The sequence below is a fragment of the Lepidochelys olivacea genome, assembly GCF_965140295.1.
Source record: "Lepidochelys olivacea isolate rLepOli2 genome assembly, chromosome: 2".
NCBI lineage: Eukaryota > Metazoa > Chordata > Testudines > Cheloniidae > Lepidochelys > Lepidochelys olivacea.
The window spans coordinates 70412171-70431330 of record NC_140412.1 but is presented as its reverse complement, the minus strand read 5'-3'; the positions used below and the strand labels follow the sequence as shown (position 1 = coordinate 70431330).

Sequence of the window (19160 nt, the reverse complement as noted above, 5' to 3'; positions counted from 1 at the left end):
CTTATGCCTCAGTGTAATACTTATCCCTCTGAAGAATTCAACTAACAGACAGATTAGTTCATCAAGAGCAGAATACTCTTTGAATTACTTTACTCAGGAGGCAGCAAATGAAGAGTCAAGGACGAAAGAAAGCTCCTCTCTCTATAAAGTGCTGAGAGAATGTAGCTATCCCAGTGGTTCTCTCTTCTGCTTTTTTCATTTTTGTTTTGTAGTTCACATCCTTTGATTTATTACTCTTAATTCCTTCTATCCCTCCTACTTCCAACTTCCTGAATGGAGGCCAGCAAGGTTCTTTCTCCCAGAATAATTAATACATAGTGTTTACATTGTGAGAATTCAAACCCCTCTTCCAGTTCACTTGAAACAATGTAAACAAATATTCTGCAATCATTCTGGGAAGAAAAATCCTGCTCACCTGCAGGAAAGAAGAGGGAGGAAGAAGAAAAAAAGGCCCATGAGGTTTTTAAAAAAAAAAAAAAAAAAAACCTGATGGTAGGGAATTTAACAACTCATTTTGTTTCCCATAGTTTTCATTTTTTCCATTAAATGAAAAACAAGAGTATTTTAAAAATTCATTATAACAACTGGCTAGTGTGAACAATATTTTTGAAAGAAATTTATGTTAGCTAATAAACAATCCTGGGCTCACGGTTTATTCAGCCCAGAGTAATTATTAATTGAAGCAGCATCCTCAAATTATTAGTCACTCAAAAACATTTGTTTTCCTTGAAAATGAGCATTGAGGTTCACCTTTTTTCCTGCTTTTAGAGAACATTAAAAGGAAGAATTCTACGAAAACAATTCCTGTTTTCATTTAGAAGATTACCTCAATACATGAGCTATGCATCATGCCCGAATAAGTCTTGAAGGTTATATCGACTGGATTTATCAGACTCTTTAGCTTCTCAAAAGTGAGGGAACCAAACATCAGAGGAACCAAAGGGTCACAGTCCCCATGGCACTGAAGAATAGGAATATCTTTGTTTACACCACTGATAGCACCCTGTCAAATAAAAAAAAGGGGGGGGGGGGCATGAAATTGCATAAGATTAGTGCGTTCACGGTAAAATGAGGCTACACAACAAACAATATAATGAGAGTGAGCAGAGTTTGGACAGAAAAAGAAACACTGAATGGTCTGCAAGTTCATGTTATTCTACATTTTGTATCTAATTATCTACTACATAATAAAATAGAATAATTACAAATATGTTAGTACTATTTTTAAACAATCAATCATTTAATTGATTATAGAATTAGAATTCTTTTAAAGCACAATTTCTGGGGAAGTAAAACATCTTCTAGAACTCAAAGGCAGAAATTGTGTACAGATTAAGGTAGTGGACTGCAGGAAGAGAACAGGTGATAAGGCAGTTCATTTCCTAGAAGAACTTGGTTCTATCCTACAGGCTCGTTTTATGACACTGGGAAAGTAATTTAAAATCAGAATTTTTTGTAGGTGGCACTAACTGTGCATTCCTTATTTCACCAAATGCCCACCTAGAGACAACCGAGGACCAATTTTTGAATATTGAAATCGACAGCCACTGAGGATGCTCAGCAACTCGAGCAGCAACATAGTATTGTCTGGAGGAATTAACACTAGTTGGGAGCTAGGAGGTCCTGAGTTGTGATTCTGAATCTGTCGATTAGTCACTTATGCAAGACCACACACAGTGAGTATCTTTCGGTCTCAGTTTCCCATCTGTAAAATGGAGATAATACTGTGTCTCACAAAGGAATTATGAAGATATACACCTCTACCACGATATAACACGGGTTTGCATACAATGCAGTAAAGCTCCGACACACTGCTCTGAGCAGCGTGTTAAGGGTGCCGGGCCAGGGCCGAGGGGTTGGATAAGGGGCAGAGGATCTCAGAGGCGGTCAGGGGCTCCCCCCTGCAGAATCTGGGAGGCAGGCACTTTTGGGGGCCCCGCAGTCCCAGGGTGGCCCGGGGGATTACCGGGGGGGCCGGGAGCAGCCCACTCCACCTCCCTTGCCCCCAGACGTGTCGCTCGGGGAAGGGAGCTTGAGGAAAGGGATCCCCCGCACTCACCAGCAGAAGCTGAGCAGCCTGGCCCCATCCTGCTCCACTCGGCCAGCTTCCAGCCGTGGTGCTCCGCTTCCCGCCTCAGGTGAGTGAGGGAACTTTCCCCAACACTCCCCCCCCCCCCCCCCAGCGACATGGCTGGGACCGGGGCAAGGAAAGCGGAACGGGCTGGGGCCGCGTCGCTCTGCTTCCTGCCGCAGGTGAGTACGGAGGGGGCGTCCCTTCCCCAACCTCCCCACACTCACCGGCAGCGGGAAGCAGAGCGTCGCAGCTGGGAGGTGACGGAGTGGAGCAGGCTGGGGCCACGTTGCTCCACTTCCCACCATTGCATGCCTGGTCAGGGGGCGGGGGATGTGGATAGGGGTCGGAGCAGTCAGGGGACAGGGAGCAGGGGGGTTGGGTGTCTCTGGAGGGGGCGGTAGGGAACAAGGAACGGGGGACCAAAGCAAGTTCGATATAATGCGGTCTCACCTATAAAGCAGTGAGATTTTTTGTCTCCCAAGGACCGCGTTATATCGGGGTAGAGGTGTATTTGTGAGGCACTCCGATACTACAGGGAGATAATGGAAACTACTGAGTGCTCCGCTTCCCTCCCCGCCTTCAGTAAGTTGTTTGAGATAGGTATTGTATGTACTCACACTGATAACACTATTATAAACACTAAACTTCCCAGTATATCCTTGAATTAATGTAATTACAACAGGGATAATGTATTCCTTTTACACACTGCTTCCTCCATGTCCCCAAAATATTCTGTACTAGAAGGAATTCAGCCAAAATACATAACACTTGCAAAAATGTTTGTACAAAACTATTTTAGGCCATAAATACTGTTATTTTAAAGGTAAATTAAATAATGAATTAAGTAACAACTTTAAAAAATATTTAGCAAAAATGTTTAACATAAGCAAAACTAAATTGTTGTCAAATGCTGACATAACGTAAGCATCTTATGGATTGATACCAATAGATCTGAAGTGTTATTATTCATTACCAATGCAATTCTGGCTCTTGAAGCTTAAACTAGTAGCCCCTCATCTGGTAAAGGTTATTTAAACATAAATATGCCATTCAATTTTTATAGACTAGAAACATACTAAAGAGAATCTCTCTTCTCCTGCCTGCTCCCATTCCTCTATTCCAAGACAGCAAGTAAGGTGACAGGAGGTGGTAGTGGTATTTTGAATCCCAGAAAGTTGTAAGAGTTAGGGGAGGTGACCAGATAAGTCAGCGGCAAACACACAAAAATTTAAGGAAAGGAGTAAAGGAAAGGGCTGCTGCTAAACAAAAGAACCACTGAGGAAGCATGTAAAATTTAAGCCTCTGCTGGAATGGATGTTGGGTTAGCATGTCTGCTCTACCAACAACTTCAGGAGAGTGGAATCTCCCATATATCCGCTCCACAGCTACCTGGAGGACTGGAGCAGACAAGCACTTATTTGTTAGCTCCAATAACAGAGCACAGGCACCAACACCTAACAATAGCTTTGACAAAGGACTAGACTTCACATGATGCCTCAGTTGTCTGACAGCACTACTTTCTTTAGCTATGTCTATACTATAGACCTTACAGTGGCACAGCTGTACTGTCGCAGCTATGCCGCTGGGAGAGCTCTCCCGCAGACATAAAAGTGCCAGTGTGCTATCTTTAAAACTTACATCAGTCAGGGCTGTGTTTTTTCACAGCCCTGAGAGACAAACGTTTTGCCGACAAAAGTGCTGGTGTAGACAAAGCCTTAATCTATGGACATATTTAAAGAATTGTTTATCTAACTACCATACGCAATTTCTGTCTAGTGGGGGATGGGGGGGAAGGTGTTAGCCTGTGGATACAGTGTAATGAAAGTGAAAAAATATGTTCAAATGCTCAACTTCAATGAGCTCACTGAAGACTGAGTTATGTTTAAGAAAGTAGTACAATACCTGTGAAAAAGAGGTCCGTAGTGGAAGCCAACAACTGAGTGCTATGACTCCTGCTAATTTCTGATGTGTTGTAAGAGCTGTATATAATGACAAAGCACCTCCCTAATCAAGAAATTTAAAAACTATTACAATGATGAAGTTAAACATTTAAATTAAACAGTTATCACCATTATTTCAGGATTTGTGGCCCCTTATATTTACAAACAATATTTTCCAATTTCAACTGATTGATGTGAAAAGTACTTCTAAAAATATCAGGTGACTCCATCCTTATTGTGTTTCAATTATTCTAGATCAAATTTGTTCAGTTTACAAGTAAAATGACAGTACTGTCCTAACTGATAATTGCAAACTAAATCTGAAATTCTGTATTCTTCCTGACTCATGGCAACATCGTTTTTGTTGTTGTTTTAAAAGGAGACTACAGAATAAATTTATTTAATTCCCTTGATGATATGCGAGCCAAAAGAAAATTTCACTTCCCATAATGACAGTTCTCTTTCCTGGTCATTTGTCTGACCGCAGTCACTTTAAAACCATATAATGCAATAAGGTGCATGAGAGTAGTTAACACTTTCATTCCTCTAACTGTTAGCATCTGAAGGCCAATGAAAAGGAAAAGCAGATAGAAGCTTTGTTCACATTAGTTTTTGTATATTCTTATTAGCCAGGTTATCACTGGACAACAAAAAGTCTACCGCAGACCTTTGACAACTCATTCAAGAAATAATAATTACTTCCTTCTGAAGTTCAGATTTGCTATCAACTATATAAAATTCAGACTCAGATTAAATTTATTTCTGTATTTTGGAATACAAAAAGCAGATGCCTTACCGAATCAAAATGACATAGAAATTTTAGAACTAACCCCTGAAGTTACTATTCTTCTTAAACTTAAATTATTTTAATATTACTTTATAGCAGTTTTGTAGTATGTAAACTCATTTTGCACTAAGTTGATTTTTAGAGTAGGAAAATAATTACTTTTGTGGCCTTTTAGAAGTAAGTAGAAACTAAAGGCCTTGTTTTCAGAAACGACTAGCATCATCTGCTCATTAACAGGATTTCCCAGTTCCAAGGAGACAACTTCAACTTCCCTCAAATAGGAACTGAAACTCCCTTCCTGGCAAGTACCTTACCTGAGAAAAGCCTCCCAAAATTATTCTGTTAGAAGGAATTCCATTCTTCACTTCCTGATCTATCAGTACTTTAACTGCAAGTCAAATGAAGTCCAGTAGTTAATATGTAGCAGTTCCAAGGGGAGTTCAGAAGAAGAGGTGGTATAGGTGGTAAAAGGCAGTATTAATCTCCCCTGTGTCAAGGGAAAGCTGGCAGATGGGAAATTGATGGAGTACTGCCCAAGCAAAATACTCTGGACCAAAAGTTCCGAGACTAGGGTCAAGAATTCTGGTGCTATGGACACCAGCAGTTCATGCAAGGCCAGAAGTGCTGGTATCAAAATAGAAACTGTTGGGTCAGGGTCACACAAAAGTCTCAGTGCAGAATGGGTGGTGACTATTGAGCATTTGGTGTCATAAGCATGCTTGTATGGCTTCAGTGGGCTGTACTTTCTAGAAGGTTCCTAATTTAGTGGGTGATAGGTATACATCTGATGTGGGGGAATACACAGACTGATCAATGAGCCACTAAATTCACCCACACAATTTAAGAAACTTAAAATCATTTAGTTAAACTGACAATATACTATCAGCGACTTCACCATTTTAAATCATCATTTTATTAGCTAAGGTAGAAACTGACATTGAGAAAACAGCTAAAAATGAAGAAGCTGTTTCATATACATACACACACACACACACACACACAATTATATATAATGTATAAAATATGTATATCATCTGGAAAACACCCATTTAAAAAAATTGGAAGATGCATTAAAAATACCCATAAATGTACCATGCTCTGCCGCCTGCTTGATCCCAGCTTCATCTTCCTGTGCATCCGGGGAGAGTCCAATAATATCAAACCTTAAAAGAAAAAGAACACAATTATATAAAGTTTATTCACTCGGGAACTAACACACCTTTGTACACTGACATAACCATACAAACAGTAATGAGAAGATTTACTAATGATCATTTTTTCCACACTGATGTGTTATTATCCTACAGATCATTATTAAGAATAGGCTCAATCAGTTTACACCTTGTAAACAGTAGTTATGCAAAAACTCACATATCAGACCCCGGAAATGACTGATCTTAAGAGTTTAAGCATATTTAATTTTATTTATTTATTTTATTTAATATTATGGTTTATGGCACAAGGAATTAGAAGCTCAACTATATAAGTTTTATTTTAGTTTCTGCACTATATAGTAGAGCTGCACCTGTAATTTATACTAAACACATTGAGAAATCTTTTAGTGGGAATTAAAAAAAAACTTCAACTTTTCAACCAACTATAATCTCTTGAGAATTTTGCCCTCTTCTACCTTGTCAAAATAAACAGCTCAGTATTTTGATATTTAAGAGGCAGAGTTAAATTAATATTTTTTGTCATCTTTTTGTCCAAATATTAGCAGGCATATGCTTAGAATTAAACAATTCTTTCAGCTAATATAAAAAAGCTAAAAAAAAAATTGAAGAAAAAAATCAAGAGAAGGAAGATTTACATAACATTTCACATCCTCACTTTAAAGCAAAAAAAATATATATATATGGATTTCAACATGATTTTCTATTGGAGCTTCCATTCTGAAAGAAATCAGAGACTGCTTTTTTGTAAAGTTTAAACAGTTAATTGTCCACAAAACAATACCACCCATTACTAGTAGCAAATAATTCCAGGAATTTTTGTTCCTGTTTTCACAACAAATAATTAAAGGAAAATTACTTACTTTTAGTAACTGGAGTATAAGCTGTGGTATTTATATGTGTTCCACTTCTGATGTGTATGCACTCCATGTGCTGGAGATTGGAACATTTTAATCAGCAAGGTCCACTGATGACCTCAAGCCCTGCCCCCTCCCCCCCAGTACAGAAAAGGGACAGAGCAAACAACCAAACCTCACTTCCCATACCCCTCTCAAGCCCAGGCTATTAGACTCGGCAGTAGTGGGGAAAAGAGGGTGGCTTGTGGAACACATGTAAACACATCTCAAAGAACTCCTGTTACTAAAGGTAACTAACTTTCCTTTCTAGTTTGACTGCTTGTTTGTATAGGTTCTACTTCTGGTGACTCCCAAACAGTATGTAATAAATAAATTCTAGTACTCTCCTCTAATTAAATAAAGACTGCAACATAGCCCTCTCCAATGGGGCATCTGAACAAGGTGCCTGAATGAAAAAGCAATCACTAGGGAAAGTATGTATAATACTCCAAATAGAAGCTCTACATATATCAGCTATGGGTATTCTCCCTAAAAGAGGCTCCAGAAGAGGTCTGTGGTAGAATATGAGCTAACATGACCTGAGTTCTAAACTGACCACCTAATAAAGTAACTGTATGCAGTGTCACATTCTATTAGAGATTCTCTGAGTTGAGACTGCCTGACCGCCCTGGAGCCCTTGACAATAGACAGACAGACTATGTGAGTGCCTGAATGGTCTTGTTGGAGTTAAATAAAAGGAGAAAGGACAGAGAACATTCAAAATCTGAAACACAGCCTTGCCCTTGGATGAATGAGGCGGGGGGGGGGGGAACACACTTAAATTAATGGATTTATTTAAATGAAAATTAAGGGATTACTCTGTGTAGAGATGTAGGGTGAGACTAATGTGTAACTTTATCCTAATGAAGAGTCACATACTGCAGTCCTGGCATGACAGCTTGCAATTCAGATCCTGAGTGTCAATGTGATTGCAAACAGGAATTCAGTCTTCAAACAAATGGAATAATGAGCACAAGACTAATGGTTCAAATGGATGTCCCCATCAGGCTGGTAAATAACACATTACATTTCCAACATGGAGGGAATTGTTTTGATAAAAAGAAATCCCCTTAAACCTTTCACAAAAACTTTTAAACTGAAGAAGGATAGAATATCAGGGTTGGAAGGGACCTCAGGAGGTCATCTAGTCCAACCCCCTGCTCAAAGCAGGACCAATCCCCAGTTTTTGCCCCAGATCCCTAAATGGCCCCCTCAAGGATTGAGCTCACAACCCTGGGTTTAGCAGGCCAATGCTCAAACCACTGAGCTATCACTCCTACCCTAAACAAGCTGAATGGGTCCTGATGGATGGATGCTGTGCTGAGACAGCAGCCAAATGAACACGGAATGAGCTTAACAACTAACCAGAGTTTAAGTATAACAGATACTCAAAGAGACGAGGGATTGATGTCTCTTGGAGAAAGATTATATTGGTCAACCCAGAATGAAAAATGCTTCTATTTTGCAGTACAAGTTGTCCTCAGACGGCTTTCTGCTCTGAATCAATATGCTCTCTACATCAGCAGAACACTTATTCAACTCTATTACCTGACAGTTTCCTTTTTATGAAGTGTAGTGACAACACATCTGGATGAATAGTTATCCCGTTGTTCTGGGTAATTAAGTCTGGTAGAAGAGACAGAGGTACTGAAGGTGTTACCAAGAGATTTCTTATTTCCGTGAACCAGTATTGCCTGGGCAAATCCAGTGCTACTAGAATGAATGTAGCCTTGTTCTGTCTGACCTTCTTTAAACACAGGATCAGAGGATTTGGGGGATAAACATACAACAGGCACTAAATCCAAGGGATTAGGAAATTGTCTCCTGGAGATCCCCGACTCTGTCCTCCCTTGGAAAAAAACACTTTGCATTTCTTGTTCTGTTCAGTTGCGAACAGATCCATAAGGGGAGCACCCCACTGATGACAGAATCCTTTATGAACCAAAAGTGATTCTGAGAAAAATACCTATTTAGATGTCTGTTGGCGTGTTGTGTAGGACTGGAAGATAAAGGTGCAGATAGCTATATATTTTGACTTCAGATTCCATAGAAGGATTGCTTTTCTGCATGAGAGCATTGATCTGGTTCCTCCTTGTTTATGTAAGAACTGACAATAACACCATGTTTTATCTGTAAACTCTGAACTTTGTTATGAAATAGAAAGGACATGCAGACAAGCTATGTTAGTCTGAGCTCTAGGACACTGATATGAAGCCAACCCTCTCTGAGACCACCGACCCTGTACTGTCAAGTTGTCAAGATGGGTTCCCCAACCGAACAACAAAGCACTGGTCACCATTGACTTTGTGGGAAGTGCTGGGGAGAACAGAATTCCCTTGCAGGCCTGATCTGGATCTTTCAATAAGGGAGTTCAAAACTTCTGAAGGGATGCATCACCCCCATATCTATTTTGTGAAAAGCCAGGCAAAAACCTATCAATAACCACCCCTGAAGACAATAAGGATGCAGTCTGCTGAATGGAGTCAGAATACATGAAGCTGTGTGACCTAAAAGCCGAAGACATGTACTTGCTGTGGTACATGGATTCTTTCCCATTTGATTTATCCTCTCTAGTATGGTGTCAAACTTGGTCTGCAGCAGGTATGCGTAAACTGTCATGGAATTGATTAGTGCCCCAATAAAGTCTACCTTTTGTGTTGGATTAAATGAGACTTTCACGTTCACACTCAACTCCACTGTGCACAACAGACATATGACATACTGAACACTGTTTATAACCTGTCTGAAAACAATCCTCTTACCAAACAATCAATAAGATATGGGTAAAAATATATTTCTCTTTCTGCAATGTGCTACTACCATGGCCAGACAATTTCGTGAAAGTTCTCGGTGCCATAAACAAACCAAAAGGCAGCATTTTGTACTGGTAATGTGTGTTGCCCACTACAAAGCACAGGTATTTCCTATATGCTGGATGGATAGATCAAAAGCTGCAAACCAAATCTAGAAGATCTGGGAAAGGAAATGTGAAGGACAGGATTTCCATTAGGAATGTGAACTGGCAAACAAAGAAATGCAGATCTCAGATCCAATGTTGGACACCAATCTGGGGAGACTAGAAAATATCACAAATAGAACCCTTTTCCCCCAGCTGTGGAGGGAATCTCCTTTATATCACAAAGAGCCAAAAGAAACTGACCCTGTTGTTGAAGGAGACTCTCATGAGTGGAGTCCCTAAAAAGAGATGAGGAAGATGAGTTGGGGGTGGAAGTGTCTTGGAATTGAATAGAGCAGTGGTTCCCAAACTTGTTCCGCCGCTTGTGCGGGGAAAGCCCCTGCTGGGCCGGGCCGGTTTGTTCACCTGCCGCATCCGCAGGTTCGGCCGATCGCAACTCCCAGTGGCCGCGGTTCACTGCTCCAGGCCAATGGGAGCTGCTGGAAGCGGCGTGGGCCAAGGGATGTACTGGCCGCCACTTCCAGCAGCTCCCATTGGCCTGGAGCAGAAAACCGCGGCCACTGGGAGCCGCGATCGGCCAAACCTGTGGACGCGGCAGGTAACAAACCGGCCCGGCCCGGCAGGGGCTTTCCCCGCACAAGTGGCGGAACAAGTTTGGGAACCACTGGAATAGAGTAATCTTTGGAATTATTTTCAGTACTCCACCTGTTGCTGATGATACTGTTCCATGTTCCCTAAAATAATGCAAATGGTCCCCAAAGAGGGTAGGGAAGGGATAAAGATCCCGATTGGTTAGCAGCTCTCGATATACACATCAAAATGACTATAGAGCCAGCCTTCGCAGCATTTGAAGTCGATGAAGATCTCCTCATATATATATATATGTATATATATATATTTTGTTTCTTCTTAGATAAATCTGATGTTCTCTGATAAAGATGATAGAGTAGTGACAGTCTGTTTTGCTTGAGTATGATATCAAGACTGCTTCTTGTACTGGGAAGCGTAGCTGCCTAATGCGTGACATGGTACGAGACAGTTTTTCAATGTAACAACTTGTCAGTTTTAGAACGGAACAGATGATTCCCTTCAAAGGAAGGTCTTCCAATGTAATTTGAACCTTGTTTGGACACCCAGAAAACTGGAGCCATGACATGCTGCCTAATTTCTGCTGCCATGGTCTTTGATGCTGCATCAGTAGCATGACTGGAGGCTTGTAAAGAAGGTTTTAACTATTAATGGACCTTCCATAGACAGAGATTTAAATTTCTCTCATCTGACAAAGGTTTATCAAGCTCTTCAGCAACTTTGCTCTACATTAGTGTAATCATAACGTGATAGAAGAAACTGATAATTTGCTATGAGAAGTTGAAGACTAGCTAACAAATAATTCTTCTTTACTAAGAGGTCCACTCTTTTCCTCTGTTCTCCTTTGGAGTAGTTCTAAAAGACTGATGTTTCAACTTCTCTTGAGCTGTGCCAAGGACCCCGAACAAGATGCATTTAGAAATATTCAAACCCTATCAAAGGGACTTAACACCATTTTTCAGCCATTTTACAGGATGGTGAGAGATGCTAATCTGCCACAATAGCTAGGTTGGTTCTAACAAGCCTTCATTTAAAGGTAAGGCAAGTGTATCCAGTAGAGATATATGCAAAATGTCCACTATATGTCCATTTCGTTGAACAGTCTGAGCAGGGATCGCCAAAGTTTCTATCATTCTGTGGACCAATTCCTGAAATGACTCATCTAATGACAATGCCTCAAGAGGAGCCATATGTTCACACTGTGAAGAAGTGGATGGAATATGCTCTAGGATAGTTTCAGAAACTTGTTGGTGAAGTCTATGTTCATTTAGAGTTTGACATGCAGAAGAGTCTGGTTCAACAACATGTCCAAGATCACCGTGATTGCTTTTGCATGACAGGTGGATCCTGGGGTAAAAGAGATCTAATCCTGGAAATTGAAACTGAGGAAAGTTTTGATTTAGGATATTGCACCAGTGAAGCGTGGCAGTTGGTCCACATGGATGAAGTGAATGTGGCCAGGGCAGGGGGTACTACCTAGGGGCTTTTGAACTAACATACCTGTATATTTACCCTACGTATGATCTGACTGTCAAACATATGAGTCATTAAAAGCTAGTCCCAAAAGGGTGAAACATCCCCAGTATCAGAAAAGGAATACCCATCCTCCTCTTCTAAGGGGATGGGGTGCTGCTGATGAGGGATTTGGAGAATTACCCACTGATGGGGCTTACCACAATAATCCCTAGGAGACTTAGAAAGCATCCCCTGATTGACAAAAACATTTATTAAGGTGCAGACAGGCTACACTTTGTGCCATGTACTTCTGCACTGAATGCTGCTGCTCCATAGGATGATCTGGCAGTAATAAAGCCTGCACCAAGATACAAATGCTGGCATCAGTAGCTGTGCTGCTGCAGGAGTCAGAACTGATGTTAGATGCAACAGGCTCCGAATGAACAGGCACAGACAGCTGTTTCTCTCAGGCCACCTGAGGAAGTCAGCACTGCAAGGGGCTGTAACTGAACCAGCACCAGAGCAGCATGCTCAGGACGAGCCCTTGCTGCAGACAGCCAAGAGAGTTGTCCTGGCACTGGAGAAACATGCTCAGAATGGACTAGTGCTGCAGATAGATGAAAGCTGACCCAGTGCCCAGAGCACAGGTGCTAGCAGCAGGCAGCCGGCAGAGAGCTCTGCTCCAGTGATAACACAAACACCAGTGAGGCTTTCTGGGCTGCCTCCTGCTGAACTGATGTATGAGGAGCTGCTTTCAGAGATCTCTTCATCCCAGAGACAGCAGGGCGTGAACCAACCCTCTCTCTTTGTGCACTCCTGAGAAGAGGAATACCTGTTACTGCCAGCACAGAAGCAGCCAGACCCCTGGAGGTTAAGGCAGTTACCAGGACATTTTTCACTAAGGATTGTCCCAGACTGGGGGATTCTATATTCCACCTGATCAGAAACTGGCCTCATATTTTTCTCAAAAAGGAAAAACTTCATCCTGTTGTCCTAGACGTAGCTGCCCTCTCGGCAAAGATATTACAATCCTTACGTTTTTCCTTTACATATCCAGAACCTAAAAAGTAATGACAACTTAAATGTGTCCTGCATGGGCATACCAGCCCCATAGGACTCAAAATGTAAAACCCGTGGTTTCTGTCCTGACATAATATCAGACCCTCCCTTAAAAGGCAGAAAATAAATCTCAACAAAGCCAAAACTACTAAAAACACTACACTAAATACCTACTCTAAATAACTATTTACATAATCCTAATAAAATAGGTGATTGAAAAAAGGAGTGGGGACACTGCTATTTGGGTCCACCTCATAGCCAGGAGCAGTTGAAAGGAAAGGAATGTCAGTTGTTTGTTCCACCCCCTTTCTACCCTCGGAGAGCGGGGCCCAAGGTCAAAGGAACAGGAACCAAAAGATATAGCTGACTAAAGCATTCTCATCTACAGCACATGAAGCACATGAACACCAGAAGTGGAACAGAAGTAAACAAGCATACAAAGAATACAAACTTTCAAGCAGATTGAAGACTATGATGTATATTATACATTTGATGTTTTCAATTTTAAAAGTTGCCTTTTCCCTGTCTGATTATTTTCTTTCTTATCAGAGCTAGTGTTTCCTTTTTGCTTCTGTTGAGACAGTTTGACACTATTAATGAGAAACCTTTGTTAGAACAATACTAAACATAAAAGCCTTCTGCATTTACAGTTGATTAAAGCTAGCAATTCAAGCTCATCCTTGAGTTAAGTCCAATCAATATAAACACTTGGGACTTTACACTATATATGATCATTCCTAATTCAGAAAGTACTTACCAAGATGGCATTGCCATATTCATGTTCAGAGAAACTGGCATAACTGGCCTAGAAATTGAGAAATAATATTGCAATAATTTAATACAAAAGGTTTGTTAACATAAGAACACACACCAGATAACTATTTCTGCATTGCTACAAGATTTCAGGTTAGTTGTAAAGCTAGATGTTTCCTATATTTTTATCCCATTTTTAAAGCATGACCAGTGTCCACTCTCTCATTTTTAAAAATGAAGGTAAACATGAGTGAGACCAATTTTGGTCTTTCAGAAGAACTACAATAGGTTTTGAGGCAGCAGATGAAAATAATTAGTAGCACAGCGACTTCCTTAAGAACAGAATGAAAACCCTGAGAGACTATGAAAAGCACAGACAATAGAAGCATACGAATGGTACATAGAAGACAAATTGGCTACTTTTACTGTATTTACATGCCTTCATGGAAAGAATGGGCGAGTAGATATTCAGACGCAACAATGTCAAAGAACCACAGTTATTAGCACAAGTAACTATTCTTCAATTGGCCTCTGCTCATTCAGACTTATGGGAGTCTAGCAAACAGCAGTGTTGGATCATATTAAAGAAGTTCTGTATTAAAATCACAAATGAGTTTGATTCCCCATAGTTTAAATTCCAGTGTATTACTAATTAAGAGGTCTCTTGGTTTTTGGTACTGTTTCTCTCCCTCTATGTGTGAAACTTGCAAGCTGCTAATTGTGTTAGTACATTCTAAGACAGAGTCTGTTCTCAAAGCAATTCTTCGTAACAACAACTACTCACACAGAGAGAGACTCAAAGCAATACTCTGTAACAACAGAAACAGCACCCAGAGACTCCCCGCCCTTTTGTTGTATTCATCTCGCTTTATTAAGAATTGTGATTAAAATAGAGATAGAGGATGTATGTGGATGGATGCGTGGTGTGGATAATAACTGAATGATCAGGGAGGTGCCAGCCTAAGAATCCAGTGTCCACCGGCTGAAGAAGGCGTCAAGTGGAAATAACCAGAGGACCCCCGGAGGACAGACTGGAATCCACCCAACAACCTCAAGGATGGGAGAACCAAAGAACAAGATAACATCTGGCAGCACGGAGCCGTCAGGAATGTGCCATCTGCTAATTGATTCAGCAACAGCATGATGAAGCAATTCCCATAGACTGGCATAGGAAGAAATTCCTATAAAAATGGACTCTAGAAAGTGAGAACTTTGGGGTCTGATTCTGCAAACCAACTTCCAGGAGCATCAGATGAGCATCTGACAAGGCCCTGCTCCCTCCTCATGTCCAGGCCACCTGGCCAGTGGCTTGGCATGAGCAACTCTAAGGCTGGTAACTAGGATAACAACCTTGCAGAACCTCTGTGTGTGTGTGTATGAATGAATGTGTGAATAAATATGAAATTGAATGGAATGTTATAGCTATAACTAACTGCTTACTATGATTCTTTCTGTATTCACAATAAATGTGGCATTTTGCCTTTTCCCCTTTAATAAGATCCTGCTGGTTTTTATTTTATTGGTATAAAAGCAGAACCCCCCGAAAAGTGATTTAAGAGTTCTAATTAAACATATTCATAGAGCCCAGCAAATGAGGATATCCGCAGATCATTTTTGTGGATTGTGGATCGGCTGCAGATACAAATTTTGTATCCGTGCAGGGCTCTACAGATTCCGTCTCCCAAAGCAAACATCAGATCTAGATACCAATTTGAGAGCAGTGATGTATAAATGGATGTACAGAAATCCACATAGTAACCCAGCTAGTAGTTTATGATGGAAACATTACGGAGGCACATCACTGATACTTTTGTCTTAAGAGATTGAGTCGTAAGACCCTGAGGCACTCTCACCCTAGCTGAGTCATAACAGGTCTCACCGTACAACCTGTTCCACTTTGCAACTCCTAAAGTGGAAATGGCATTTTCTTTATGCTACAAGTCTTGCTGACTTCCTAAAGTCTTCAGTTCTAGTATATACATTAAAAAAAAAACCACACACACACAAAACTGCAAAACCCTTTTTACATGGGGGTATGGAGCCTTGTTTCCTCCAGAAAATAAGGAAGTTTTGGAAAGAACTATGAGATTGTCTCATTCACACACAAATCTTCATTTTTTCTATATATTTGAAATTAATTTGTAAGAAGACTGTCTCTGAAGAATATGGTGAAAATAAGATCAATTAGTAAAACTTTTGCAACTGTCTCCTCACAGAGGTAGTCATGCTCTCTTTAGTAAAAAGAAGAGTCCCGTTTTAAGGGCTCAAACATGAGTCCATCAGCCTTGTCAATAACAAATTAAGATTCCATCATGGAACTCGTTCTCTAACGCACAAAAAGAAGTTAGGATACCTGAAAGGTCTGGGCTGCAATGGTGTGACACCTGAGAGACAAGCTGAAATGGCAGGTAGATTCACTTACTTGAACACAAACTGATGGCCCTCCTCCAAGTGAAAACTTCAGCTATAGCAAGGGAGCAGCTACGATAGTCTGTTCCAAGACTACAAACCTCTTTGGTGCCAAGAAATTCTCCAGACTCAATAGGTCAATAGATGCTTGATTAGTAGCAGGTTTTTTAGACACCTAGCAATCTCCAGTCATTGAACAAAGACATAAACCAAAGTGTTCCTTAGAAGCCAAAATCAGCATAGGTATTAATGAAAATCTAGCACCAAAAAGTTCAATTCTTGGACTCAATGAAATCTTGCTGCTTGGCAAGCCACCAACAGAATTCTCCAGTGCTGGGGTTGCATCTGACTTGCCTGGCAGCACACTCTCTTCCAGTGCAAGGGCAGACAGCCAATCATAGGTCAGATCCAAGGACTGGATACTCAGGACTCATCAGCTAAGGCCCAGGGCCTCTGCTGCCAATTGGTGCAGGCATTATGTGTGACGGTCCTACTTATCAAACAGTAATATGAGGAGTGGGCTTTCCCAGCCTAAAAGAGAGCTGGTGTGTATATCCACCACTGTTTACATGGAGAAGCACAATGCACAAAGTTTAAACCCCACTCTTAGCCAAACAGGCTTCCAGGGGTTTGATAAACAGCAAAGTGCCCAGAATAAAAATGAACTATAACACAACACTAACACTAGAAATAAAGAGAGTCTTGGATCTGAAATCCAAAAGTCACTCTAGGCATGGAAAATAATATCCTTACATCCATAACTGTCTAAAGAAAGCAAGAAATTAGGGACATATGCTTTTACAAGCTTGGCTCCAAAAGTTCAATTTCACATGAAGTCCTTATGATGTCCTGGTTTCCATAAAGTTTCTAAAGTTTGGAACCACAATAGGAGCATCCCATAGGCAATATGTAGAAGCCACCTCAAAAATGACCAGGGACACTGATGAAATTGAAAGGCATCAAATTTAAAACGGATGAGGATGATACTGGTCAGATTTTTTTTTTTTTTTTTAAACCACACACTGCATAATTTAACAGTGGATTTACTGTCACAATGTGTCACGGCCAAGTGCTGAATTAGGCATTTATATGCATGAGAAAATAGTTTGACAGGTTATACAAGTGTTTGCAAAGGACATAGACACCTATGTTTCAGGAAATAAGCCAGCTGCTAACAATTTAAGAAAATACTTCCAGTGTGAAGATTACATCTTAATTGTCCATAATGTGGTTTCTTCCACATTCCTCTGAATAATGTGGTAGTGGCAACTGTCAGACAGAGGAGGCTATTACAGATAGCACAATGATCTGATAATATCATAAAACTGCCATATGTTTTTATTATAATGTTTGGTAAATTGAATCCCCCTCATCCAACTCTGCTCGTGTGCCGCGCTGCACCTCACCGCACCACCTGCTAAAATTCTGAGAGCATGGGAAGATAAAGAGATAAGAACCTCCCATTCTTTCCCCTCCTCTGGAGGAAAAAAAAAAAAGCTAGCCACTAAAGAATGGGAAAGGCAAAGAAGCAGGGCTGAGATCACCATGTGGTCTATGACAGTGGTAAAAACACTTAGGTCTTGCCTATTCTACAGCCTCCACTATTTCCAACACCACTGATAGTGAAACCATAATCAACTATGGGTTCTAAGTTCGCCACTGTAGGTGCAGATGTATCTTTAGGTGCCCCCCTGCCTCTGATCACTTCCATGTCATACTCCGCTTTGCCAGGTGAGAAACTGAGACACCTTTACTTCAATCCACAGGTTTCTCTCTCCACCGCACTGAAGGCGGGAGATGAATTGTTTGTAAGAGGTGCTGAATGTGGGCCAGGAAACACAGCTATCACATTTTAAAATAAAAAGGCAAAGGGCCAGCAGGGAAGTGAGTACTGAGAGTGCTGGGCTATCATTCAGATGGCTCTGCAGATTAGTTCAAGGGGTTGCCTTTACTATATACAAACCAGATGCTGAACTCCACAACAGCATTCAGCCTTTCCCCACAACACTGCTACAGATCTCTCAAGACTGCTGCTGCTTAATGCAACATGGGATGCCTCTCCACTACTTTTGCCCTATGAGGCAAGATGCTCTTCTTCCCAGAAAGAAGAGTTAAGTCATAGGATGGACACAGACAATCTGAGTTTCTCTTAAAATAGACCAAGATTGGTCTTTTGCTCACCCTGATTTTCAGTGTTAAAGAGATGCAGGCTACAGTTTAATGCCTTGTTTACTGGGTAGAGTCCTGTTACTCCTGACCAAATTCTGCACAGAATTCATATGGCCTGCATTTTTTTTCTGTGTCCCCCCGCAGAAAAATGCAAAAAAAAAAAAATCTCCCAGGTGACATGTGCCTGTTCCCTAGCAGCCCAGGCAGAGCATCTGGAGCAGTCTCAGAGATGGGGGAGAGGGGCTGGGAGTGCATGCATGGTTGATCACCATTGGGTAGGGAGGTGGGGCTGGGCGTACATGCGTGCCAACAAGCGACAGAGAGAGAGAGAGAGAGACTGTCCCTCCCTTGCCACTGCAGCTTGCTGGCATGGAAGGGTAGAGCTTTTTATTATGCACGAGGCAGACTAGAGGCAGAAATGTAGCAGCCTGCCTGTTAATTGATCTCATTCTCTGAGGCACAAATGTACCAGCCTGACTGTGTAGTAACGTTGTTAATGTTCCTATTGTTAGTTAGCTGTTCCCATTCTCAATCAGTTCCCCCAGGATCATAAAACTTGTGAGAGTTTTAAGGCTCCTACATTGCCAGGGTGATGTAAAAGAGTCTTATAAATGACAGTGAGGGAATCCTCAGATAGGAAGATGTATGTGCTCTCTCACTTTTTCCTGTGACACAGTGGCAAAATGGGGTTAGATTACAGCTCAGGATTTATTTCACTTACCCATAAAAAAAAAAAAAAATTAAAGCAAATAAAACATTTACCAAGCAGTCAATAAAACATCTGGACAATCAGAACCAAGCACTTCCTGAAGTACCCAGCCAGGTCCAGGAAAATGATTAGCACAGGGGTGGGCAAACTTTCTGATCTGAGGGTCACATCTGGGTATGGAAATAGTATGGCATGAATGCTCATGAAATTGGGGTTTGGGTGCGGGAGGATG

General features: G+C 41.1%; 1 protein-coding gene across 2 annotated transcripts in view; it reads right to left on the bottom strand.

The window, feature by feature from the left end:
• The window catches only part of LOC311515393 (transcription elongation factor A protein 1), a 109242-nt gene that overhangs the window by 77565 nt on the left and 12517 nt on the right, over window positions 1–19160 (bottom strand). For both annotated transcript variants that reach the window (XM_084618398.1, XM_084618399.1), the window contains exons 4-8: window positions 13646–13693; window positions 5894–5964; window positions 5116–5189; window positions 3977–4078; window positions 827–1003 (exon numbers count right to left, since the gene is read on the bottom strand). In XM_084618398.1, coding sequence (XP_084474524.1) covers window positions 827–1003; window positions 3977–4078; window positions 5116–5189; window positions 5894–5964; window positions 13646–13693 — 472 coding nt within the window. The remainder of the gene's footprint in view (window positions 1–826; window positions 1004–3976; window positions 4079–5115; window positions 5190–5893; window positions 5965–13645; window positions 13694–19160) is intronic.